The 26,695-nt window shown below is 43.9% G+C and overlaps 1 protein-coding gene across 1 annotated transcript in view; it reads left to right on the forward strand.

Moving 5' to 3' along the window:
• Positions 1-14,197, forward strand: part of TMEM38B (transmembrane protein 38B) — a 53,631-nt gene extending 39,434 nt beyond the window's left edge. Inside the window, exon 6 of the mRNA XM_059873478.1 lies at positions 11,583-14,197. Coding sequence (XP_059729461.1) covers positions 11,583-11,624 — 42 coding nt within the window. The 3' untranslated portion in view covers positions 11,625-14,197. The remainder of the gene's footprint in view (positions 1-11,582) is intronic.
• Positions 14,198-26,695: the final 12,498 nt, after the last annotated feature.

A 26,695-nucleotide genomic window follows, 5' to 3' on the forward strand; every position in this document is an offset into this window, starting at 1 on the left:
GGGGTGATAATTACAGATGGAAGATGTGAGAGAGAGATAAATGAGTGACCATTGGTAATGGTATGCTGACTTGCTACAGTATATCTTTGGTGCCAGTGACAGTGAAAAGCAGCTCCATTCCGATCTCCTGAGTTAATGATGCATTTATTTACCTCCTGCATCTCCCTTACACTTCTGTTTCTCCTCCCTTCATTTCCAGCTCCTTACATGATGTATTCATGACACAGTCATCTCTGATCACCTTCCCAAAGATTTTCAGGCAGCTCTAGGGGAGTTATTTGCCCACTTACCAGTGAATTTCAAAGCACATGACAAACCCAACCTCTTTTTTTAGAGCAGTGGAGCTACCCCTCTCCCTGAGTGCTACTGCTGGGCTGTCAGTTTTGTTTTCAGGGTCTGTCAGCAGCTCCTTTCTGGTGACTTTGGTCACTGCTTGCTGTAGCAGCACCACAGCTAAGTCTGGATGACAAGGCACACAGTACTGGCATTTGTGCTTACATCTGAAACTCCCGAGAGGAGCAGAGCTCGGACAGGGCCTGGAAAAACTCCTGGAGGACCTCTTGTTTGTGTTGGGTTTGAGATACGGTTTGAGAAGGTGGGAGCTGAAGAAGAATGCTTCTGTTGAGTCCTGAACACTTCTCTGTGTGACAGAACCTGGAGGCAGTCTTCTGTCTTCCTGTTTAGGTTTTTGTCAGATAATCCCTGGTGCATTCAGGCACCTGGTTTATTTGATTTTCTGAGGAGAGAAACTTCTCTCTTCCTTGAGTAATATCCAAAGGATCCCACTCAGCAGATGTCTGTCAGCAGTTGCTTGGGACCACAGACCTGCATGATGTTTTATGAACAATAAGAAATGCACCCAGCACCAAAGCTGACATAATTTTCTCAGAAACAGAGCTTTCTTATTGCCTTCTTTTTTTTTTTTTGGTAGGAGGGTGGTGGGGGTGGAAAAATTGCCCTCCAGCACTTCAACACCCAGTGGTCAGTTTGTCTGCAGGTGTAAATCATTACAGCTCCTCCACTCTCATTTACCATCAGTCTCCTTTGTTTTCCACATGGGTCTCTGAGGGAGGGGCTTCAGGTCTGCTGAGGAAAATGAGCCTGTAATGGGAGGTGCAGGAGCACCCCTCTCCTTCTCCTCCTCTTCCTCCTTCTTGGGCCTGTCTACCCTTTGCTGATGTAGTTTGAGACTGGCCAGATGTTTTCTGGGCTCAGAGCTCCTGGAATTTTCATTGCAGCTGACATTCTGGTGTGCTGTGGTATGAGGTGACCTGCACTGAATGCAGTGAAGAGGCACTGTCCTGACCTCTGAGGCTGGAGGCTTTACTGCCTTGTGAGGGGAAGAGCTGCGGGATGCACTGTTATCCTGGAAATAAAGGGTCCTTCCAATGCCTTCTCTGGGCTTTATAGATTGTATGCTTCATTAGATTATTACATTTTGCACTTATGGAGACAAAAGGGTGAGCATATTTTGGTGGCCCACAGTATGGCTATGTGGTAGGTGAGAAGCTCACCTCCTGTGGATGCTTTGTGGGGTTGTGCTGTCACCACAAGTGGCAGGCAGAGAGCAGAGAAGCAGATTCCCCATGAGAACGAGGGTGGGGGACTCAACACCCTTTGAGCAGGTGTACTCTGTCAGCAGTGAGTGTCAAGTAAACAGAACTGTGCTCAAAAACCACCAAAATCTTGGCAGTGAAACCAGGCTCAGAGACAGGTATTCACCTGTAGGATTTTCCTGCTTTCCCCATGCTTCCCTACACCTGGCAGGTTAGAGAACAACCACTTGTACTCCCAGGCTCTTTGGTCCCTCTCCACTGCCCTCAGGCTTCTTGCTAGGAATTAATCTCTGCCCACCTGGAGAACCAGAAGTGGATAATAGCCAGGGGACCACACCAGACTAGAGAGTTTTCTAGTGACTTGCTTTACCCAGGAAGGCAGCAGAGTTCCCAGTGTGTTAATATGGGCCTGGCCAGCATTTTGGGCCTTGTGTTCCCCTCAGAAGAGAGGCACTGACACACCTGCCCTTCTTTTTTTCTTGTCTGGGGTGGTGGTACAGGGGTGGGATGATGAGGCTGGCTCACCTTTGATGATTCCTCCAACCTGAATGGAGATCCTGGCTGTTGTTTGTCTGAGCCTCACATTCCAGGGCCTTGTTCCTGATATATGAGTGCAGCTGGGAAGGTGAGGGAGGTTGGGAGGGGATTCACTTGCTGACTTGAGAGGATATACCTGTTTCCATACCCCCACATTGTTTCAGTTGCCTTGATCCCTCACGTTTTAGCTTTTATATTTTTCAGATTCTGTGCTGCTTTAGTGTGTGGGTCTGGGCTTCACATGAGGAGTCGATGAGCTCTCTTCACAGAGTAGGGAGACAAAACAATTCCTTGTCTAGCTGGAGACCAAGGACAAATGATCCAAATCTCAGGCCCAAGAGCGCAAACAACATGGGCTCAAGAGAGAAAAGCCAGAAGAATGGGACTTCTTAACCTAAAGCTGTAGTTGGTCAATTAACTCCAGTGGTTATTTGGGTAAATGTAAAATATACTGGCTAATGGACCAGAACTTATAAAAGTGAGAGACCCTGTGACTAGTCATCAGTTTTGTGACCATTTTGGTTCATCTTGGGTGCAGCCCTGGCTGGCCTCTTGTGCTGCCCAAGGTGTATCCATTGAGGAGATCCTTTTAATAAATCCCTGCTGTATTCTTTAACTCTGTTCTAGGCCAGCCTTCACAAGGCATCATCCTCCTGCTGCCTGCTGGTGAGAGAATAGGGGATCCTCTGCTTCTTGTGGTGCAGCCAGCTCAGGGATGCCCCTCTTGTGGTGCCTTTGCCTCAGGGATGGTAGAGAGTGGTTCCACCATGTCAGTCTCCTCCTTGGAGTCCCTGATACTTCTTCCCCTTCCAACCTCCCCCTGAAGCTCTTCCAGCAGGAGAGCAGATCATCTCCCTGGCCACACCTTGCCCTGCTGTTGTCCCTACAGCCTTGCCACTCATGCCAGGCTCTGGCACTCCCTGCAGCCCAGGCCTGGGGGGCTGGCTGCACGTTTTCATGGCAGTTCCCTCTGGGTCACCACATCCTTTCTGGTGGAGGCAGAGGGCTCTCCACCCAGTGGATACCACAGCTGGGCTCCTTTCCTAACTGGGTGACCACCAGCTGAGCTCACCTCTAGCCCTTGGTGCACAAACTGCCCCACCCTCATTGCCTTCACTCCCTGGGGGCTGCTTTTGTAAGTCTCAAGGGGTAGCTGCTGTCCCTCCCTCCCTGCCCCTCTCACACTGAGTCAGTGCTGCTCTGAGTCAGAGCTTTGGCACTTCAGCACTGGAGATCTGGGGTGTCTTGCCCAAGTCTCAGGACCAGCTCTCAGTCTAAAATTTGAGAGCTTTCCTGGAGAAAAGCCCTTGTATTTTCTATTTTACATTTTTCACAGTGCTCAGAGAAAAAGTAAGGTTCTAACAGGTGAAACACATTATGCTTCTAAGCATCTCCCAGCACTTCCCAAAGTCGCGTTTAAGCCACAGCAGCTTATTTTTGTTGAGACAAATGAGATGGAAATCATGATTTTTTTTCCTCCTCCACTTGTATGTGCTCAGACGAACATAGCTGTTCAGATTCTTGCCGTCCACTCCTATCTTTGTGATACTTCTGAGAGGTGTGTGAGCAACATTTGGAGAAGCTGCTTGATGTTGTCATGTTGTCTTTCACAATGGTAGTCACAACAGAGATCTTAAAACAAAGGGCTCTCTGTGCTTTACCAAGAGAAGCCACAGTAACAGGTTTCAGTGTAAATGAGAGTTGTATTGCCTTCCATCAGAGATGACTTGAAAATAAAGTACTTTGATGGTAATACTGCAGATGTCTGCAGGAAACCCAGCACAGCCTTGAACACTGTAGTTAGATAGCTGCGCAAAAAAGTACATGAAGGGAAGAGCTAATGTGCAATACTTCTATTTAAGATAGAGGGAGGAAATAGAAATTGTGATAGCATGCTATTTCAAGTAATAATAGAAAGTACTTGATGTTTACATGGTGAATGGATCAATACTAATTCTGTAGTCAGGGCACATACAGTAGTTTGGATTATACAAGTGATAGATGCACTCGGTATAGCTGAAATTTCCACCCTGCAACATTTATTTCTCACTGTGTGTTAGATGGAATTTTCCACCCAACTATCTGAAAGGATTTGCATAAGAATGGTGATAGAGCAGTATTCTTTAATGATGTGCTTTTCTTTGTTAAACTTCAAAAATGTCTACGATGCATGATGAGGTTCGGATGAATTGCCAAGCTAATGCTTTTATATTTTCTTTAAAGAGCTTATCTTCACTGTGTTGTGGGAGTTACTTTATATTGTTGTCATAAAGGCAGCAGCAGTAAAGCCGACTTTGTAGCAACCCTGGTAGGTGGCCCCTCCTTCTGTACCTGCAGGTCTTTGGTGCTGCTGAAGGAGGCAGATCACAGCACCTCTTACCCACCACCTGTTTGCCTCGCTGTTAACTTGTTTGTGCAGCTTCTGTGGTGCCGTGCGTGACATGAGTCACGGCTGGCTCTGTGTCATTTCACTCTTAAAACAATGGCCCCCTTGGCATTCAACCTAGATCAGGCTGCTGGACTGTTTTTGTAGAAACTGGGTCATAACCAGGATCTTCCCAGAATGACTTCTTGATTTAAAAGAAGCTCAGGGTTAAACAAAATGTGAAAAATCTTCTGTCGGTGGTGATTTTTACAGACTGATAGAGAAGACACTTTGTCCTGTTCTTCAGTTCCTTGGAGCAGAAGCCCAATTTTTTAAAATACGAGGGGGAAACTGCTTGAAATTGGTGAATTTTAGGAATGTAACCTGTTGAGAAGCAATATTTCCTTTCTTGGCCATTGGCCCAGTGACTTGCCTTCTAACCTGCACTGTAGTGAGGCTGTTCAGAAATCTCCTACAGCAGGAAAAATAAGCAATACGAGGTTTGTCATCAATTCCAATTCCATGTAGGGTGCAATGATTCCACTTTCACAACAGCTATTAGACAGAGAGGGGCTAATTCTGCTCTGAATCAAGACTTCTGCAGCGCAGCATGAGTGTAACGGAGGAACGATTTGGGTTTTGTTGAGTTTGCTTTTTTGTTTTATATTTGTCTTTACTGCTAATGGACATTAATTGGAAATAATTTTGAAATTATTGTGGAACAGAAATTATAACTTTTTCCCTGATGATCTGAGACACTGCTCTGATATTGGACCTTGTGTCAAAAATCACTTGTGTTTTCTTTTGCTTGTGCTGCTGAAAGGATAAAGGTATCTATGTGTGCTGTACATGAACATTCTAGCTACAAATGAGAGCCCAGAATATCCCATATATGTACCTTGGTAGTCAGTCACACCCACAGGACAGTCACTTACCTTTCTGTGCTCTCCCCATTTCTTCAGCCTATCCTCCTCCCCTCAATTCAAGCTCTAGGACAACTCTGTGTGGGAAGAGAATGGCACAGGTATCTGAGATAGAAGCAGAGAAGATGATTTTTATATCAAATCTCTTTCAAAACCAAGAAATAAACAGCTTCAAAAATAAGCACTGCCTGCAGAAGTGAGCAACTGACCCCCAAAATCTGCTCAGTGACTTCCTTTGTGGTCACTGGAGAATTGCTGCTCCAGGCCCACTGTCTTAGTGGCATCCCCATGTCCCTGTGAGTTTGTTGGTACCTCTCTCACCAGGCTCAGTGGCCCAAGGGGGACCTGCTGAACCTTCCTCAGTGCCCCTGCTGATCCTCTCCCAGCTGCTTGGGGTCCCTGTTGGCCCTTTTCTCCAGGGTGTTGTATATTTTGCACAAATATTTTGTCCGAACCATATTTTTAAAAAATGTGCTTGTGCTAGTGTTTAGACCAGTGTGTTTGAGGCACAGCACCCTTAAATTCAAACTTGTAGTTTTAGTGTTCTGTGGAATTCTTGGTGAGTGATAGATCCTGTTGCTACTCTGTCTTGTGTGTAGCCCCTTTACCACAGCGTGCCCCTTGTCTTGCCTCTGGAAACCTTCCATGGTGATGGCACAGTGTGTTTAGACTTGGAAATCCATTACCTGGCTCCAGGAAGGGAGGATGTCCAAGATGTGAAGCCTCTAGTTAATGGAACTGGCACTAGGATGTACACAAAGATGACCTAATGGAGGAGGGGACACTAAAAAGGTCACTCTGCTGGTGCTAGAGCTGAATGTGTGAGAAAAATGGGGGGGAGGAAAGCAAGGTCAGCTTTTAAACACAAATGGCTCTCTCTGCTTGACTGCTATTGTGCTTTCCTCCCCCACCCTCTAAAAACATTCAGATGACAAAAGAAATGCCTCTGTGGCCTGGTTCCTGCGCCACTTCCCGCTGCAGGTGTGCTGTCCCACAGGGCTGCTCTGTGGTGCTGGCTGAGGCAGGCACTGGGGTAGCTGTGTCTTCTTGGACTGGTGAGGTTCTGTCAGATGTCACAGGCCTGGCCAGTGTTGCTGGTTCTGTCTGCTAAAATGGCTTAAAAAATTCTACCCAGCTCCAAAGAGCGGCCAGAGAGAGCACGAGGTGAAGCTGCACGTGAGTTTCTTGCTGAGTGTTTTACACTCTGCTCTTGGTTGCTGCTCTGCTACAGCCCTGTCTGACACCTCAGCATGCCAGCTGCACTCATTTTGCACAACAGCCAAATCCCCAATTACTGCAGTTGATGTTGTGATGCCATTCATGCCTGTTTTCTGGCTGGGAACTCAGAGACATCACCTTTCCCCAGGTCTGTGCCTGGTGACTCTGCACTGGAGGGTTCTGCTGTGGCTGGAGAGTCCCAGCCCCCAGTATTTTATTTTTGCCAGTCTCCCCTCTCACCCTGCAGGTGAGCAAATACCTGTTTTGTGGAATGTGAGAAGGAAGTGGCTCCCAGGCTGCAAGGCAGCTGTTTTGGGTTTAACTGGAACCGTGGGGAGTGGTGTCAGTTTGTGTGGCACTGGATGAGGCACTCTCAGCTCCATGTCTCTTTGCTTTCTGGATTTTGTGCCCACTCCCAGTGCTGTTTTAATTTGAGGTTTGTGTGGTGGGAGTGAGGAGTAACTGCTGCCTTTGTGTCAGCAGAAGACATGGGTTTTGTAAAGGTGTGACCATGAAGAAAAAGATTTATAACAGCGCAGGAGAAAAAGCCCAGAAATTATTTGAGAAGCCACACTATGGAGGATAAATGTTACAGGAAGCATTAGCCTTCCATAAAAATTCCTTTGCTGGTGAGGAATTTAATACACAGCCTTGGTGAGAGAAGAAATTTTCCCTCAAAGTAGTTTTAAAATGCTTTATTTAAGAATTAGATGTGAGGAAAACCTTGTCTTTCTGCAGTTTAGACTATTTGCATTTAGATACTTTAAACATTTTCTTTAAGCAATGATGCTTAGTAACTCCTAGATACATAAATATTGTTTATATATAAATTATATGTGCTGAATTTTGTACACATGCATGATTGTTTTACTTTCTCTCTTGTCTTTCTGTGTGTACAGCAATCTTCTGTGCATTTTTTTTTTTCTCCAATAGGCACTTGGAAGAGGATCTGATCACGGCTGAATTGTACAAGCCTGCTTCTTACTACATGAAATGACAGCAAGGTTTTTTATCATTGCAATTTGGAATAATAATTCTCTCTAAGATGAAAAAAAACCCACAGAATAATTTTTTTTTCTCCTGATGAGAAGTGTTAGATGGGCAGTGCTGGAGACTAAGGTTTCCTTTTTGATGGGTAGACCTTGACATCCATCTCAGTGACTTCTCTTGCTGCATTTGGCTTGACTTAAGCTGCATCAGTTTCTTTTTGTGAAGCCTTCACAGAACACCAATGTGTTTTGGATTAAGACAGTTCAAAGAAAGAATTCTCTTTTTTTTTCCCCCTAGTTCTCATATTTCTGAACTCTAGAAAAACTCAAGCCTCACTCTTACAGCCTCTTGAATGTTGTACTGTTATTTAGTTTGCATTCTTTCATCAGATTGGTCAGGCAGTCCTGCCCCATGAGTGTAGGCTTGGATTTGATTAAGAAATGTCTGATGGAGAGTGAAGCTTTTGGAAAATTACCTTCCTGTAATGATGCCCAATGGTGGAATTCCCTCTTGGGGGATTCTCATCTGCTCCTTACACAAGCATTTCTACAGTGCATCAATTCTACCCTCCTAATTTTTCCTAAAAGATAAAATGTACCTCTCCATGTTTCTCAACCCCTGTTTCATCAAAGATTGTGTCCTCAGCTGCACTTTCTTGCACGTTTCTGCCACTTTTGATGGTAAGACAATTCTTTGGTTGGTAAATATTGAGAGCTGTCTGTCCTTGGTGTGTACTTAGAACAAACTGCGGGTAAATGCTTACAAGTAATGATCTGTCCTGACTGTTGCATGAAGCTTTCCAAAAATAGTTTTCTATAAGCAAAAATAATCCTGAGTTTTGATATTAATAGCAGTATGCTTCAGGTCTTCTTAATGCTGGTGCACTAGGAGACCTAAAAATGAGAGGTCTAAAATACTTTCAGGTGAGACTCCAGATATCAGGGGATCTTAGTCAAAAGATACTCAAGGTCTTTTGAAGGGACTTATATTTTGAAGGAATGATGGGTACCCATCTTCTAAAAATTGAGTGATTTTGTGACAGTTGAAGTTTGACATGAGTTCAGATTGCCTTTTTTATTGTCTTGGTCAGTTTCTGTATTGGTGTATTATCTTACAAGCTGTCCCCTGTAACAAGACCCATCTAAATGCTTGGGGTTTTTTTAATTCGTTTTGACATTTTTAAAGTGAAGAAAGTTTGCAGTAAATGAGATATTAACATGAAGAACTGAATGCACATGGTCCTTTTGAAGTATTCCCACCTGCCCCCATGAGATTTCTGTGGAAATAGTAATTGATATTTCATGTATTTGTCACTTGACATGAAATACTTACCTTACTTGAATGGCCAGAGGCTGTGACTGAAATTTAACTCTGCTGTGCAAGGTGCTGTACAGATGGAGACCATTTGATATCCTCTGCATCTAAGGACTTCCATTTGACAGATGAAGGACAGGGTGAAGAAGCACGAGAGAGGTTTGCATTACTCAGTTTTTGGTGAGAATTTTGTAGTTCCCTCATCAGTTTGATATCTTCCAGAAGAACATTAAATAATGGGGTTAGTACTCGTCGTGTTCAGCGACCTGCCTGAGCCCTGGGCTCAGCTCTGAGGGAAGTCATAGTGCTGAAAACAGGGAGAGTGGGAATGCTGGTTCTTTGTGGGGGGCTTCCCTGGCTGCTGTGGCTCTGCTGCTTGGGAGATGCTGTGCTGGGAGTGCTGGGTTGCTGAGGACAGGGTGTCCCATTCGTGCCAGGCTGTGGTGCCTCAGCTGCTGGCCCTTTTGGAGCCACCTCTTGTTGCGAAGTGGTCCCACTGCCTTTTGATGCAGCTGGCTTGGGGCACTGCTTTCTGGAATTTTGCTCACTTTCACTAGCTTGTAGACACTATCTTTTTCCTTCTCCTTTCTTCATACAGGCAATCAATCACCTCCTTGCTCAGTTACAGCTGCCTTTGGACCAGGGCTGATATCTGGAAGCACCCACACCACTTAAGCCTGTTCTCTCCCAGGGCCCTGCCTTTGCATGAGGTTTTGATTTACTGTTTACTATTTCAGGCTTGTAACAAGTAGGCATCCCAAAGCCTTTTAGACACACTTACTGTCTGAGTCAGATAGTCCAAGAGGTCATGTACAGATTGAGACTGAACAGTGAAACATCTGCATATGCTTAACCTTGCTTCACTTCTGGCATTGCTCTTGAGTGTTATTTGGGCTTTGATCAGACCTATTTATTCAGCCCAGGATCTTTCCACTTCCTTAATATCCTTTCACATACCTGCTTCTCCAGAGTCTGGAGTCTCCCAGTGTTTCTGAAGTCAGGTTTTGCTTCTGCCTTTTCACTTTTAATCCAAAATGGCCAGTGGGAACAGCATGTTTTTGTAACTGTAGGTCCTCTTTGTCAAGGGGTTAGTTAACAAGACAATACATATACCCTCAGGAGCTGATCTGTTTGTCAGACTTGAAAAACTGGTTCATCTCAACAATAGCCATTTCTTTGTGCAAGGGACTCTATCTGAATGACATGGATAATTATCTATTTAGAGTGAAAATAACCTCCATTTTCATAACACAGTTTACAGCAGTGCAAAACCAGCCCATGGTGCATAGATTCCCAAAACGTGTAACCTAGCTTTTATTGCCCTGTTTACCAGCATCTTTGTCTCATGAGCTATGGACCTTTCTGTCCTGGGCGTGCTGAAAAGCAGCACATGTTTCAGGCTCCTGAGAAGTTTCTAAATTGAGCATTAGATATTTTTATCAAAGACTAGAGTCAAACTTTATCTTTCACTAGTAGACGGAAGCCTCTTAGGAATGAAATTTACAATGCCAAGATTTCTCTATATGCATATATCCCTTACGATACTGTCCTAACTAGAAGCTGCTGTAATTCATTTTATTTTGCAGAGCTTTCTGGTGAATTATTTTCTTTCTCAGTAATTTCTCCGTTTAGGAACCCTCCTGAGAAATCTTCACTGTATTAGCTTGAGCTTTGCGGCATCTTTATCTTTAAATAGCTCTTTTAAATTTGCTTAGGCAAATCTGGGGTTTCGTCTGTCTTCAGCAGTATTAAAATAGCATCTGAAGGGAGTGTTACCTGGGTAAGAAGACACACCACTAGACGATACTATAAATGAGAGACAGATGGATTGCTGCTCAGAGACAACAAGATTATGGGTAGAAACCTGTTTACCTTTTGCAATACAGCCGCTGAGCTGAACAAGTCATCAGAACAGAATGGAGCTGAATAATACATGGCTCTAACAGTCTCTACTTCTTCGAGCTGGAGGAGAGTTTCTCACACCAAAACTCCTCTTGCAGAATTATCTATCCAGGCTTGAGTGCTGGAAAGCACCTTTGGTGTGAGTTTTTGCATTGCTTGTAAGTGCAGATGTGCTGTTGGCTAGCTAATAGATGGACTCTGCTGTTTTGGCAAAGACTGCCCTTTCCTGGAGATGTCAGGGCTCTACCTGGAGCGGATTGTCTCTCCCTTCAGAATGATTTCTTTCCACAGTCTTTGTGTGCCAGGAGGACTCACAGATCACAAAGAGGAAGTTACCTTGCAGGAAATTTGGTACCAAGACCTGACACAGCTCCTCAGTTGCACCGAGCCACCGCAGGACAAAAGCCAGCACGAGAAACTCCTGACAGGGTTGCTGCGGTGTTGGGTTTTGAGCTCTAGGGCATCCTGGACTGAGTGTTTGAGCATAGTTTTTAATTCCTCCAGCTGAGGAGAAGATTGCAGTCATAGAGGCTGTTTTTGGGGGTGGGATTTTGCCAGTCATGCGCTGAGTGATCATCTTTGTGTCCTGTGATTTTGCCATTTGATCTGAAGAGGAAGAGGCAACAAACTGCATGGCAGGTGCAGGATTTTCTGTACCTGTCCGTTGGAGAGCAGGGCTGGAATCAGAGGTTCAGACCTCTGCAGATAACTGTGTTGCTGCTGAATGAAGGATCAGGACAGATTCCACCCTCACTGTGTGTGTCCATCTTTTCACAGGAGCTGCCAAGTCAATGGCTCCCAGCAGATGGGTCCTTATGAGGAGAAGGAGCATCATGGCATGAAAATCTCTACCAGATTTCCATCTGTTCTTCTATATAACTGAGGGAGAGACACCTGGGAAGTCTGTGACTGAATAATCAAAGAGGGTGGTGTTTTGCACCTCTTCAAATATGGGACTCAGTTATAGCAGGATTAAGGATGTGGGGTCGTGGACCACAGGGGTGAGAAAATGCACAAGGCTTGGACTTTCCATTTTGTCCTAACTAATTTCAGCATAATTAGTGTTAATCAGGGGAAAATAAATAATGGCATGGAATTATTCAGCTGTCTTCCCTCTGTTCTGCCCATGTGTGACTCCACAGGGTGTCACCTCCAGGGACATATTTTAAGAAAAAAATGCTGTGAGGAAATACATCTGTGTGGAAAGACACCTGAGATCTCAAGGTGATGGTGCTGAAGATGAGCCTGCATGTCACTCCTGACACTGTCCCCAAGTCACACCCACATTTTGTTTGGGGTGAACAAGTTCTTTTGGTGTGTGTAGAATTTCTCCCTAGGGAATTCTTACCTGTGCACAAACTGAGCCACAACTCAAAAGGAATTGGGCTGTGGACACTGAGCAAGTGCTCCTAGTGGTCTTGGAGTGGAGGAGGAGCTCAGAAAGTGAGTATAGTCATTTATATTCTCTCTCCTCCTTCATCAGGCCAAACAATCCAGACAGAACAATTTTCCCAGTTGTAGTAGAGCAAATTCTTTCCAGTGTTGAGTGCATTGATACATCTTGGGACTGAAACCCTTCCCAGCAAATGAAATCCATGCCAGCACACTCCTGGTATCTCAGAAGAGCTGTAAATCCAAAGCCTGTGTGTCATCTTCCATAGGTGTGGGGCCCTGACACCAACATTCCACAGATGGGAGCATATGTAGGGAAAAGTGGGACCTAGAAAGTTGTGTGAGACATTGTTCTCCTGATGTGATGGCGGAGTAAACTGATTCTAGCTCTTCTGGACAAGGAGGAAAAGCAGCAGCTGGGAGTAATGGGATGGACTAATAAAATTATTCTCCTTTCAATGAGGTGTTCACCAAAGTACTGAGGGGTAGAGTGGACCTGGGGTCCCAGCCAGGGCTGTGGCTCCACCATTGGGGCCAAACTACACCTGTGCACCCAGTCTCAGCTGTGGGATCATCCAGGGACAGGTTTTTTGGAGAGCACATCTCCAGCTGACATCAGCTGAGGTCTTTCCCTCAAAGTGGCAGCTATCAAAGTGCCATTTATGAGCTAGGCTCACAAACTAATTAGTCACCAGGCCCATTAATCAGGAAGACTAGAAATAATTCAGCAGAATTCATGCTGTCAGCAAGGATGAGAAGAGCCCTCTCCATGACAGCTTACCTTGCATTTTGATCATTAGGCGATTTGGAGTTTAGTCCATCAGTCTTGTTTATCTGCCCTCAGGGGAAAATAATCCCTGCATCCCAGCCATCTCGACAAGTTTGAAATTCAAACATATTTTCAGTTCTGTCAGTAAAATATCAAATGGGCACATTTGGATGAGTATTGACGCACAACGGCGCTGGTGCCATTTTTTTTTTTTTTTTTTTTTAACGAATGTATTGTCAACAAATCCCTCCTTTGCCTGCTGCTCCTTGCATGCAGGAGCTCAACACCATATTAGGGAAAGTGAAGGTTAGGGGGCATGAGTGGGGTCGTTAAAAAGCAGCTAAACTCAAGCATTCAAATTATTCTTATCAGCCTTCCCAAGACAAGCCAAAGACATTCTCCAGTGTAACTCCACCTTCCTGTGTCTTGGATGAGACTTAAATACATGTGCCCGAGCAAGAGATGTGCCTTAAAATAATCAAGCCAGTGTTTATTTTGGCTTCCTTTGCCTCTTTCCCCCCCACACCAGAAACCCACCCAGAGCCTGTGCAGTAAAATATTTCCTTAACAGATGCATTCCACGCTGTTGGTGCGGAGTGGATTGGTCACTCTGGAAAGCACAGACTAACAAGGCAGGAACAGATGGTTTCGAGTCGTGGTATGGAGCTGTTGTGGCTACTGTTTTTTCATTAAGCATTAATTGCTGGAGGTGGAAATCATGCTTCTGTGTGTGTGCCAAGGAGACGGGTCTGGCTGTGTAACTCAGATGCACTGAGTGGAGCAGGGAAGGGAGAAGTCTGTCTGGAAACCTGGGATGCCACGAATTTCTGCCCTGCACCAGAAGGACTGCCTGTCATCTCCACTTTACGAGTCACTGTCTTGGATGCAGAGGAATTTCCATGCAGACCAAGGGAGGCTCACTGGGAATGGAAGCAATCTTGGGGTATAAAATGTGTTGTGTTTCTAAAGAACATCCTCCTGAGAAGAAATGTTGGGCCTGCTTGAGGTGAAATGAACGTGCAGTTGAAACTGAGGCAAGATGATGTAATTGGAATGTGGATCAGGCCAGGAGTATGTTCAGTTTTGGTTTTATATATATATATATGTTTTGTAAATATTTTATGTTTTGTACTTTCAGTGTTACAAGACAAAGCAGTGGTTTCTGATGTTATGGTCACAACATTTGTATTGTCCTGTGGAATTTTTGTGTATAAATACTGATTTTAATGCCTTTTTTTACCTCCATAGTATGTCTTCTTTTTCCATAGTGCTAAACCCCCACTCTGGATTTATCAAAGAAGTCTACTGTACCAAAATATTAAAAGAATCACTATCACTTGTGAAAGAAGGAAACCTGTACCCCAGCTACCATTTAATGGTGGGACTGAAATTTTTCTCAGTGTTGTTTCTGCTTCTGGGGTTTTTTTATGGTTGGGGGGGGGGGTGTTTGTTTTTTTTTTTTTTGGTTTGTTTGGTTTGGTTTTTTTTTTTTGGTTGGTGGTGTTTTTTGTTTTTGTTTTTTTTTTTTTTTATGACATCCTTTTCACTTCATTACTTTCCATCTTCACTCTCCTGCTCAATAGTTGTTGTTACAGAAATGTTATTTCTTACCCTAACCCCACTGGCATAATTTACCCTGGTTCATGGGAGATGGAGCCTAGGAGTAGTGGTATCTCTTTGTTTCCAGTGCTCATCAAATAAGGAGTTTCACCACTGTGGTGCTGCTCTAACTTTATAACAGCTCTGGGTGGTGCTTTGGAGCTCTTCTGCCTAAAAACCAACAGCTTGTGCACAATCCTCTCTACCTGTGCCCTTGTATGATTCTTCAAAGGAAAACATCTGATTCCAGGCAGTGCATATAAACATAGTCAGTGTGATATATCTGATAAGGTCCAGATCACTTGTTAAAATGTGGAGATTAGAAAGCCAGACTTTGATATCCTGGCTGTGTGCTCCTGTTTCTGCTGCTGCACCCTGCCTTCATCCTGCCTGCACTGTGTTTTGGAGAACTTACCACAACATCATTACATTTTCCATCTGTCTTAAAGCCTTGATAGGTTCATCCAGTTTCATTTTGAGCTGGTGGAAGGAGAACAAATCAAAAACGTCTGACAAATATCAAAACGTCCTTGTGCTGTCAGAATGAAATGTATCGGCACTTCAAAAGGAAGGATAAAAATTTTATGTTTTGACTTTTTAAATTAATATTATGTATTATAATGCAAAAGGGAAAAAAAGTAGGTCAAAATTAATTTCATACTAGCACAAGCCAGTGGAGTTTTACCTGTAGGCTGTAATTTTTTTCAGAGTGAAAGGTTTCATATATGTGTAAGAAGATACTGTTCTCTCTTTTTGTGATTCTTCTTATCAGTCTCATTGTGCCTTTGTGTGATCCTTCTTTGTGCTGCATCTTACAATATGTTAGCATTTATTCCTTGTAATGCACAGACTCTGATAATTAGAAGTTTCCAAAATATACTTAATTTTTAATCTTATTTCTTCTACCCCTTCTTAAAAACCTCCTTAGAAACCACAGACGAGGTAAAACTTGGGAGATTCTTGTGTTTTGGAGCTTTAAGCCCTGCTGTTTGATTGGTTTGGGGCTGTCAGAGTGCACAGTGTCCAAACCAACTGATGACTGAGCTTTCCTGATGATATTGTGAATATGCATCAGTTCCCAGAGGTGCACATCTCAGACATCCTCGCTGATGAATAGCAAAACCCTGCTGCTGCTTCTGTTGCACTAAATTAGCAGGAGGAGGAGACCTAGTGAGGCAAGAAGAAAGAGAGAGAACCTGTGAGGCTGATGATGGTGGGGAAGAGGGAAGGATAAAAGTAGTGAATAGGCACAATCTTTCTTTCTTTCTTTCTTTCTTTCTTTCTTTCTTTCTTTCTTTCTTTCTTTCTTTCTTTCTTTCTTTCTTTCTTTCTTTCTTTCTTTCTTTCTTTCTTCTTTCTTTCTCTCTTTCTTTCTCTCTTTCTTTCTTTCTTTTTCTTTCTTTCTCTCTTTCTTTCTCTCTTTCTTTCTCTCTTTCTCTCTCTTTCTCTTTGTCTCTCTCTCTCTCTCTCTCTTTCTCTCTTTCCTTTTCCTTTTCCTTTTCCTTTTCCTTTTCCTTTTCCTTTTCCTTTTCCTTTTCCTTTTCCTTTTCCTTTTCCTTTTCCTTTTCCTTTTCCTTTTCCTTTTCCTTTTCCTTTTCCTTTTCCTTTTCCTTTTCCTTTTCCTTTTCCTTATTTTTCTCTTTTTTTAATTTCACTGTTTAAGGTAACTCAGAGTACTCTTTTTATTCCACCAGCAGCCAGCCCTCCCAGTTCAGTGCAGGAGTCAGTTTTCCATGCATGTTTGACCATCCATCTCCAATTATCCACTTCTTCTTCCTCACTCAGCCACATACCAGAGGCTAATGCACATCCTCTTGCTGGCAGTTCTGTGACCTTTCATCTTTCCCTCTTGCAGCAGTGGCCATCTGCCCACCAGAGATGTGAGGTGTCCACTGAAGTCCTTGGAAGAAGACTGGTACACCCAGCTCTGCCACTGGTGTTCTGGGTCACATCAGTCTCTCACTTACAGCCGCTGTGTGCCTCTGTTCCCAACCTGCTCAAAGTTTCCTTTGTCTCCTTATCCTGCAAACTGGAAAAAAATTCATTTCCAAGGCCTGCCTTTAAGGGTTGTGTCCTTGGTGGAGCTCAAAAATATTGTAACATAAGGAAGACTGGATGAAAAATTGGTGTGACACAAGTTTCTCCTTCTGTCTGTGCATTTCCCAAAGAAAAGTAAGGCATTCATCTATTTGATCTTTAACTGAAGGTTTTTTAATTTTGGTTAGAAATGAGAGGATTTTTGTCAGGTTGTGAGAATCCATTAAGATGACCAGATGACCAGTAGATTCTGGTGATGTGCCTTAGTTGGTCCAAAATCTATTCTGACTTTCCAGACTAAAAGTTGGTGACCTTTCTCTTACCCATGGAAATTTTTAGAGCAATCTCCACGCTTTTGTTCCTGCAAAATGTACCAAACATTATTTAAAGCTGCTAAGGAGATGAACAGTGAATTGGGACCATATTGCTCTCCTATCATCTGGCATAATGGATTTCTTTTTGCCATTTGAGATTAAAACACATATGGAACTTGCTTTAATTTGTCACTTTTATTTTCTGAGTTGCAGAGTTCCAGCTTCAGCTGGGATGTCACATTAATTCTGTTTAAATCTTGGGGAGCAAGCAGGTTGATTGGAGTTAACTGTGTTCTGTATAATGATTCTGAGCTTAAGCAGCGTTATCTCCAGTAAATGTCTTTTCTACAATAGTCATCTATGTGAAGCCCTGGAGCAATTCTTGGCTTTTTCACTCATATCACTTCACTATCAAAGCTGAAATGATTAATATTCACAGAAAAAAATAGATTTTCTTGCAGCAAATCTTCCTTTCTATTTCTGTTTGGTGAGAACCAAGCCTTCTGCATACATTATACAGATCAGCTAGAACCAGTCTGAGAAGTGGGGATCTATATCTGTGGAAGTGATACAAATACATCACTGTGATTAGCAGAAAGGAATGGTAAACATGCCCACATTCTTAGCACGCACACCTTTTTCACCCAGCTTTTTGCCCTGCTTCTCCTGTTAGCTCTGTGGGCAATAAAATCAAGGATGGTGCCCTTGAACAGGCTGGATTTCTGTGGTGTGGAAAAAATTGAATTGCACCCCTTTTGTCACTGAGAGAGCAGCAGTTTCATGTGGTATTTTCTGATGGACAGCAGCCACCAGGCTGCCGCTCCATGCAGCAGCATCCTGGGGGTGACCACAGGGTGTGACCTTGGCCCAGGCACGAGCAGAACCAGCCAAGTTTGGTAAGGACCATGGTTGCCAAAAGCAGATGTTGACTGAATTGCTCCCTAGCCCTGAAAGTGCCCAGGACTTCTGAAATGAAACCAGCTTCCACCAAAACTGAGGTGTGCATCCAGGAGTCGGAGGTGCCTGTTAATTAAAAACAGGAGCAGGGCAGCCAGAACTCGGCCCGGGTACATGAGCTGGTTTCCAAAATCTGTTTTTACAAGAGATGCTTAGAGTGGTTTCAGATCTTGTTGAAGTCAGCAGTGAACTTTGCACTGGTGATGTGGACCTTAGATGACATCCCAGGAATCAGTGTTTCACAGGAGGAGAGCATTCCTTTAAATCTTCTGCTGTGAAAATGGTGACTGCTCACACATTTAATCAGGGCACACTCTACCCTGCAAAAGCAACCAGCCTCTTTCCTTTAGAAAATCCTTTTTTGTCCAACCATGTCAGCCAAAATCTATGTCTGCATATGAAGTGTTATATGTAGGTATAAACATGCATTGATTTATCTATAGGTGTTTCTCCATGTATGTATATTTTTGTGTGTTTCCTCTTCAGGAGGTGAAACCCCTTTGCTTCTATGTAGGAACATCAGAGGAGACATCCTGCTGTGGCTCCCCATCAAAAAAGTGTTTGGTTTTGGCTGAGAACAGCCTCCAAGGCCATTTTTGAGTCAAACCTGTGGCCTCTCCCACCACTCCTTCAGCTTTGAGTGTGCTCCTGGCCAATTAAAAGGAGACCAGTAACAAGAAACCATCACTTCTACTGTTGCTAGACTTCTTTTTTTATTTGTTTGTTTTTGTTTTGGTTTTTTGTTTGTTTGTTTTTGCTTTTGTTTTTGGTAGCAACACCATAAAGACAACCCAGCAAGAATTTGACTCTTCTGTCGGTGAGCCAGCGAATAACCCAGGCAGATAATGCAGACAAATACAAACCAATAAAAGCTGTGGTGAATAAAAAAGAGCATTCTGCGTGGGGTGGAGCATGCTTTGCCAGAGCTCCAGAAAGACAATGGCCAAGGATGCCTTCCAAGATATCACCATGCCTGGTGGAGGGGGCAGGCTGGGCACTGGGATGTGTCTCTCAGAGGGCTAAAACTGAAGAGAGAAGCGTTGATTTGCACGTCTTTAGGAATTTCCTGTTCAGATTGCTCTCTATGGGGCTGTGCAGGGGCAATGCCAGTGCCTCTGGAGGAGGCAGGATCTGGAGCAGGAGCTCCAGAGTTCTCTCTTTCAGGAGAACTCTGGTGTGGCTGTGCAGGGAGCAGTGTCAGGGGGATGGGCTGTGTCCTGCTGAACCACAGAGCCTGACCATGGATCAAGGAGGATGTAGTTTGGTGCTCTGTGCTGGAAATCCATGGAAGGCCTCTGCTGCCAGTGCTGGGGCTGCCCACGTAAACCCAGAGAGAGCTGGCACATCACAAAGGTCACCAGACCACCCAGCATTGTGCAGAAAGATAATTTCTAAGGTGCTAGGAGAGGTGAGGATGGGACTGGGAGTGATGTTGAAATTACTGCAAATGGTTGTCTGGCCCTTCCCAGTGCTGTGTGCCTCTGGCATGCCTGTGAGACAGTGAGGAGATGAAAATGCTCAGGAACTGATTCCCATCTTCACTGAGGAGCTTCTCTTTTGGCTTTGGCAGTAGATTTGCGATATTTGTTTGCTCCCCAAGGACTTATTTTTAATTTTAAAAGGTGAAGGAGAAATAAGCTTTTACATCAGAAATTGTTTGAGTCTGTAACTTTTCTTTTGGTGTTTGTTCTGTGGCATAAAAGCACAAGGTGTCTAATGGACTTTTCAAGGAAGTAATCATCTGGTGTACATCCTTAAAGCTTAAAGCTTTTATTGATATTTTTACATGTAGGTAAAAAAATGCAGTGATAAAGTATTAATCTATTCTGTTTTTTGCATCAATAAAAACCAGCAGTTAATGCCATTCTTAGACAACTTCATGGCTGTTATTTCTTAACCCTGCAATTGTGAAGCGGGAGAAAAATAGGAGGGGAAACTTGTACTGATCTAGCTATGGATGTTGTTCAGCCATTCCTCCCTCTTGATATAATGGTGCTTGATCAAGATATTTTATTTTCATTCATTAAAAGGACGCCTTACTCCCCCTAATTTTTACTTAACCATTCAATTTTTATTTTTTTTTTTAATCCAGGGACTAGCATTTGTGCTCCTGGCATATTTCCTGCACAGAAATAAAATCTGGCAGTCTGGTATGATTACCGACTGTGACCCTTTAGCAGTGCCTTCCCCATTTTTTCAGTGGCCTGGCTGCTTCTTTCTTCCTTCTCATATTCCTCTCCCCCTAATTGAGGCCTCCATGCTCTCCCAACCTCTCTGTGGCTGCCTCTTCCCATAAAACACTTGTCCACCCTTAATGCATTTGCTCTCGTTGAAGTATATCCAGAAATAGCTTCCAGATGCTGTCATAGATGTCCATTCCATTATTTCTGGGGAAGGGATTTCACTTAAGCATAGCTCCACCAAGAAAAGCAGGAGTCTCTGCCTGGTCTACATCTGCTCCTCTAGTTCATCCCTGCAATCATCTTGGCCAGCAGCACAGTTTTAGAAAAACCCAGCTTTTTCTTTTCATGACAAACTTTTGGAAATGATGGGTGTGTTCCCAGACACCCAAACTTCACAGTGCTTAGCAAGGTTATTTTCTAAAAGTGGTGTAGCCACTCTAATAAAATCTCTCAAAGGAGTGGCTGAACCTGTTCTTCATGTCAGAGCTCTTGAGGCTCCCAAGAGGGAGGTGTTTACTCATCCAGAAGGCTTTGATGGGGCTCTAAGTGTGGTAGGAGAGAGTCTTCAATCCATAAAGAGCCTACATATGTCCACTCCAAAAATGTATTTGGAATAATCTGATCATAGACTGCCAGACTGGAAAGGGATCTCAAGGATCATCTGATCCAGCCTTGGCAAAAGCAGACTATGGACAAGATGGCACTGCACCCTCTACAGCTGAGTCGTGAAAGTGAGCAGTGTTGGGAAACCCACCATTGCCCTGGAGAGACAATTCCAATGGCTCATTGTTTTCTCTATGAGCAATTTTCCTTTTGCCTAATTGGAATCTCCCCAGGAGTAAATTACCCATTTTCCACATCACTCCTTGTAAGAAAGGAGCCTCCATCTTCCCTGTAGCCACCCTTTAAGTACTAGAACATGGAGATAAGGTCTCCCCATGGCCTCCTTTTCTGAATAAACCCAGTTCTCTCAACTTCTCTTCAGCTGGCAGCTTCCCAGCCCTTTGATCATCTCTGTGGCCCTTCTTTGGACCTTCTCCATCTGGTCCACTGCTTTTTTTTTTTATGTAGCAGTGACCAAAACTGAACACAGTGTTCCAGATGTGGCTGACAAGGGCTGATTAGAGTGGGACAATGACTTTGTTATCTCTGCTGGCTGATGCAACCCACATCCTGTTGGTTTTCTGTGCTGCAGAAGCTCATTGCTCACTCTCATGGAGCTTGTTGTCTGCCAGGACCCCCAGGTCCTTTCCCACAGAGCAGGTTTATATTCCTATTACCTTTTTATTCCTGGATTGCGTATTCCCAGGTGCAAGACTTGTCCTTGTCCTTGTTGAGCTTCATAGGTTTCTTGTGATCCCACTCTTCCAGACCTTTCCAAGTCCATCTTCCAGATCACTTATGAAGATATTAAACTTAGTTGTATAACCTTATTTCTCTGATCTCTTAACACACACTGCACTAACTGTGTGAAAATCTTTCACTCCTTGTCACCATTGAGCTCTAAAGATCAGGACACCAAAGGATGTGAGGCCCAGGAGAAGGAAGATTGAGAAATATATCTTGTAGATCAAGAGAGACCAGAAAAACTGGGAGGTTTACCTGGTGAGTAAAAGGCAGACATAGGTCATAGGGAGCTTAAGAAACAGGGCTGGGAGCTGAGGGTGGAGAGCTGTGCCAGTTGTGATGACCAGGACATCCTCTTCACATTGAAATATGGCTCTGGTCCCAAAGCACAAAGAGGAAAACACCCAGCTGTAGTGAGAGCTGGGACAGCTCAAGGTGTGGGTGAGGTCTGAGGCTGCCAGAGCAGAGCCAGGGCAGTCAGAGGGCTGAGGGGGCCCTTTGTCATGGCCTGGATGGAAAAGGGAGTGCCTGCTGAACAGTCCCACTCAAAGAGCTGGTGGGAGTGGATTGGTGAGGCAGGGCCTAAAGGTCTGTCATGGGTAAAGGAGAACCTTAATCTTCAGCAATGGCCCTGATATCACCCAGCTCCATTTTCCTCCTCACTTTGGTGCTGCCTTGGTTTGGAACCTCTGTCTCCAAAGGCCAACACAGGCTCAATCCCTTAAAGACCTGGTCTTTCTCATGGAAAATGCATGTGAACACCTCTTGACTCAGATGCTTCAGCCTGCACTTGAAGATTCCTCCTTTCACAGGTGATCTGTCATTCTCTCTGAAGAATGGATGTTTTCCTGTCCTCCTGCAGTCCAAGGAGTTTTGCACTACCCAGGGGCTTGTTTACTTTTCATAGATAATTGCACCTCTAGATATTCAAGGTCTCTGGGTCTGATTTTGAGTGCAGTCTCGGTGGGGCTGCGTGGTCTGGAGGATGTAATGGCTGTGTTGTCTGCTAGCTCTGTAGTGGTTTTGAATTGCTCCTTTTTTTTTCCCCCCTCATTCACCTCTTACACTTGAAAAAAGGTGTCTTTTATTTTTTCTGCACCATTAATTATTGTATACACACACACACATGCACATACACATATATATGTGTGTATAAATATAAACACGGCTTTATTGTGTCTGCCCTGACTCGTTTCTGTGGCTCTCTCTCATTTGCTTTCCATTCTCCTCTCATAATCACCTTGTTCTGCATGCTTGTTGACAATCCCTCCTTGGTTCCAGTGTCTCAAGAAAGGTGTCTGGAATGGGACACAGGTCTGGCACTGCATGCATGGTTTATTTCCCTCCAGTACTGACTAGAACCCCTGTTTGGGTCTGCAGGATTTACAGCCTCTGGCAGGGAATGAATGTATCTGTTAGATTTTCCCTGAAGTAATGTTTACTGATGTTTTTGGCAGGTGAGGAGGCACTCAGAAGACCCAGAATCAGTGGTGTCTGCTGTGAGCCCCCAGAAAGGCTCTGGCTGCTGGGGCAGCATCTCCAGGCACCCCACAACCACCAGGGGACTCGTGAGTGGGGAGCAGAGCTGCTCTGTAGACAGCAAAGCACGGGGAGATGTCAGTGAGTCTTTCAGTGCCACATGTTCTTCACAGGCTGAGCACTGCTGGAGGCAGTTCAGGCTAGCTGGGGTTGAACTGTCCTTTTAAAATCAGTCTTCAGTGCGCCTCGCTCTCCTCACAGGCTGTGGCATCCTCTGCTGAAAGCCCCCGAGACTCTGCTGAGCTTGATGGACAGTTCCTTTTCTTTCTTCCCCTTTGTGCTCTCTCACAAAGAGAAACTGCTTCTCTTCCAGGGAGAGGAGGGAGGGAGGCAGGGAGGGAAGAAAGGAGGGAGGGACGGGAAGGAGGATTTTCTTCTCGGCCTGGGATGTCTGCACCTCCACCCTTCCAGCCCTGTCCTACGGCCAGGCTGGATCGCTGTTGGTATGGCAACGCTTCCCTGCACCAACCAAACCGTGAAAGGTGAGGGAAAAATAATTATTCATCTCCATTTAGCTAATGGTATACAGACTTCCAGAGATTAGGATTTCTTAAAGGAATTTATGATGTGGATGTGTTCTGGTGGTGTTTTTGTTTAAGGTATCCACAATGACTGGATCCCCCCAGGAATCAAGGAACAACCAGTGCTGATCTGAATCTTTAAGTGGCTTTGATAAACGTGCCTCAGAAAAAAAATAAACTGGGGCTTTCAGGAGCCATTTGACATTGTTCTGGCTCTGCAGCCATTAAAGGGGCTGTCCCAGGTGAGCTGATCAAGGTTGGCAGTGCAGAGGTGGGACGGAGACGCATCTCTGGAATTTGAGCTGACTACCTTCTGATGCTTTCCTCTCATACCTGCTTTACAAATAAAACAAAGCACAATTTCTCAGCCCGAGCTTCTCTGTGCTTGGGTGGACCGTTTGGACCTTCTGAAATATCAACAGCAATTGGGAACAAAATCCTGCAAAGGAAAGACAATTGAGTGAATTTGCAAAGCCATCTGTGGAAAAGTAGAAGACAGTGGAGGACATCCTGCCTGCCCTGAATGTTGTCGATCTCCATGCCCAGTGGTTTAAGTACGTTTGTGTGCTTTGAAAAAGGATTTCATATGCAGGAGCCTGTTGCCTTGACCTGAACTTAGCAAAGGGGCATCTTGAGGCATTGTCACATCTTGGGAATGTGGCCTAGCTTTGCATCATTTATGGAGTATGCTTTATTCTGGGCTAATGTGAACGTAAGCCTTTGATCTCATGCCATTGCACCAAGCGAAATAGATGTAACTGTTGAATTCCTTCCTCTTTTATCATTCCTCAGTCAATAATATTACAGCTTACCATTCCTCCATCCCCCTCCTCCTTTGTGCAGCTTCTGGGGCTGTGTTGCTTTCCTTCTGGTTTTCAATCCTGCTGCATTCCCCACGCTTTCAAGACAGGTTTTATACAGGAAAAAGGAAAATACATTTCATAATGCAAACATGCCCTGCTCAGCACTTTCTGTTATCTTATTTATACACTGCAGTACAGCTTTCTATGACCCAGTGATTATCATTTCCCAGAGCTATCATCACTTAAAAGCTACCTCTGGATTGTGCTCCAGCAGATGGTACAGCCCCACGAGCACTGTGAGAGCCTGGAAGGGAGGAGATGGGGCAAGTTGTGCTCACACAAACCAGGCTGCTGCCCCAACAGCCAGAAAACCTTTACCTTGCACTGCTTCTCACACTGTTCAACCTCAGCCTGTATTGTTGAGCCCTGTCAGGCTGTTAACCACCAGGGAAATCAAGGTGGTTGTTTTTCTTGGGTTTGGGCCTGTCTACTCGCTGACTTTTTTTTTTTTTTTAATTTTTTTTCCCCCTGCATAACAACTGAGATGATTAATTCCAAGATAGAATACCAAATAAGTAAGAGTCATTCATTATATGCAGTATTCTAATAGATTTCAATGTGATCTAAACTTGGATTGAATGCTAACCCATTGATTGCTATTCAGTTGTTTAAGCAGCTGTGCTACTAAGCTGAGCAGTTGCCCTGTGTCATCCTTCTCTTTCTTCCTTCGATTTCTACCTCCCTTTCTCCACTCTTGAAATGGCGAACCCCTTGTCTATACATTTTGCTTCAGTGGATTGTGTCCTTTGTGACTGACTACCAAGTACACAATGGGAATGGTAGACAGCTAAAGTCATGAAAGATACGTTATCCCCACGTAATTGGGTGAAATTCCCATGGATATTTCACCAAGCAGAGCAGGTTGTTATCATTCTTGTTGAGATGGTAATAAAGAGGTGTGATTTACTGCTTCAGTTGTTTCAAAGGTGTCATTTGAACCTAGGGGAGTGTGGTGCTGTTAAACAGACCTGGACAAAGCCTTTCAGAGCAGTGAGTGCATGTCTGTAATTGTAGGCAGGGGTATTAAAAAAAAAAGGGTTGATTATTTTTCATAATCCTGCACTTTTTCTTTGACTCCAAGTGAAGTTGTGGGTGCTTTCCCACTGTGCAAATGAGGAGTGTACATAAGTATGTGTACACACATGCATATCTACAGATACTAATTGAATGTGTATATACATTTTTATACATGTTAACAAAAACATTTAGAGTCTTTTATGGATATCCAAGTGCTTTTTTATTTTCTTCAGTGGTGACTTAGCTATGTTTACTTTCATAGCTAAATAGATGTTCAAAATATCTTGTGGAAAAAGTGTCTACTTTAGGTATCTAATCCTGAGTTAGATATCTACCTTTAGGCTACTGGATTTGAACCTTCTGGCTTTTACCATTAGTGAATCCTGAACCTGGTCTTGTGGCAAACATTGTGAAAAGTCCTCATTCATTCCCTTGTTGGTGCTTCTACCTGAAGCTTTTTTAATAATTCTATGGGTTCACCGTTTTCCTGGGAGCATTTGGGAAGGGTTATTACACATGGTTGCCTGAAGCTGGGAACTAGATCTGGTGCAATAATGTGTGAGGAATCCTCATTAAAAAAAAAAAAAAATTAAATTTATTAGCAGGCCTTTTATTGTGCTTTCCATAAGATTGTATTGGGTTTGTTATGAATTCTGCTGACACTTCTCAAAGAGTCAAAATGAGGCTGCATTGTGGTGGTTTGAAAAAAAAAAAATCAGATCTCTTTCATATCCACCACTTGGATGCCAGAAGTGGTTAGTGCCAATGGCCATTCTTGCTTTAACATGTTACAGATAGGAAATAGCTGCAGGGAGAATTAGAGAGTGGGAAAACAGTCAGCTGGCTCATGGGTTAACTGTGAGATTCCTGTTAGCAGAGAATTTCTTTCTTCATTCTATATTGAAGCCCGTCGTTGATAAAGCTGAAGTTCTACATCATATATTCCCATTTGGACATTCAGTTTTGAGAACCTACATCCAGCATCCTTATCATTTTGATGTTAAAGTCACAATCAGTAATGAAATCTGCTTGCTTTTCACACACTGAAATTAGCTTTGATTCTTTGCCTGAAACATATGTTTAAAAGGCAACATGCACATACTGTGCACTGACCCTATCAAAGCAATAAATACCATTGAAGTCATTTTCCGAAGCTGCCTACAGCATTAGTTTATTTTTAATATGGTCCCTCTGAAGGAGTGGTGTAGGAAATGCCTGTGGGAGCTGTTTGAATTTTTTGTCGGGGGTGAAGAGTCCCTACCTTGCCCTGCTGAAGAAGAAAGTAAGAGGGGATACTAATTTCCCTTTGTTGTTGCAAAAGATGATGTTTAATTCATTGGATTTAGAGCCTT

This window comes from Haemorhous mexicanus, chromosome Z (genome assembly GCF_027477595.1).
Source record: "Haemorhous mexicanus isolate bHaeMex1 chromosome Z, bHaeMex1.pri, whole genome shotgun sequence".
Taxonomy (NCBI): domain Eukaryota; kingdom Metazoa; phylum Chordata; class Aves; order Passeriformes; family Fringillidae; genus Haemorhous; species Haemorhous mexicanus.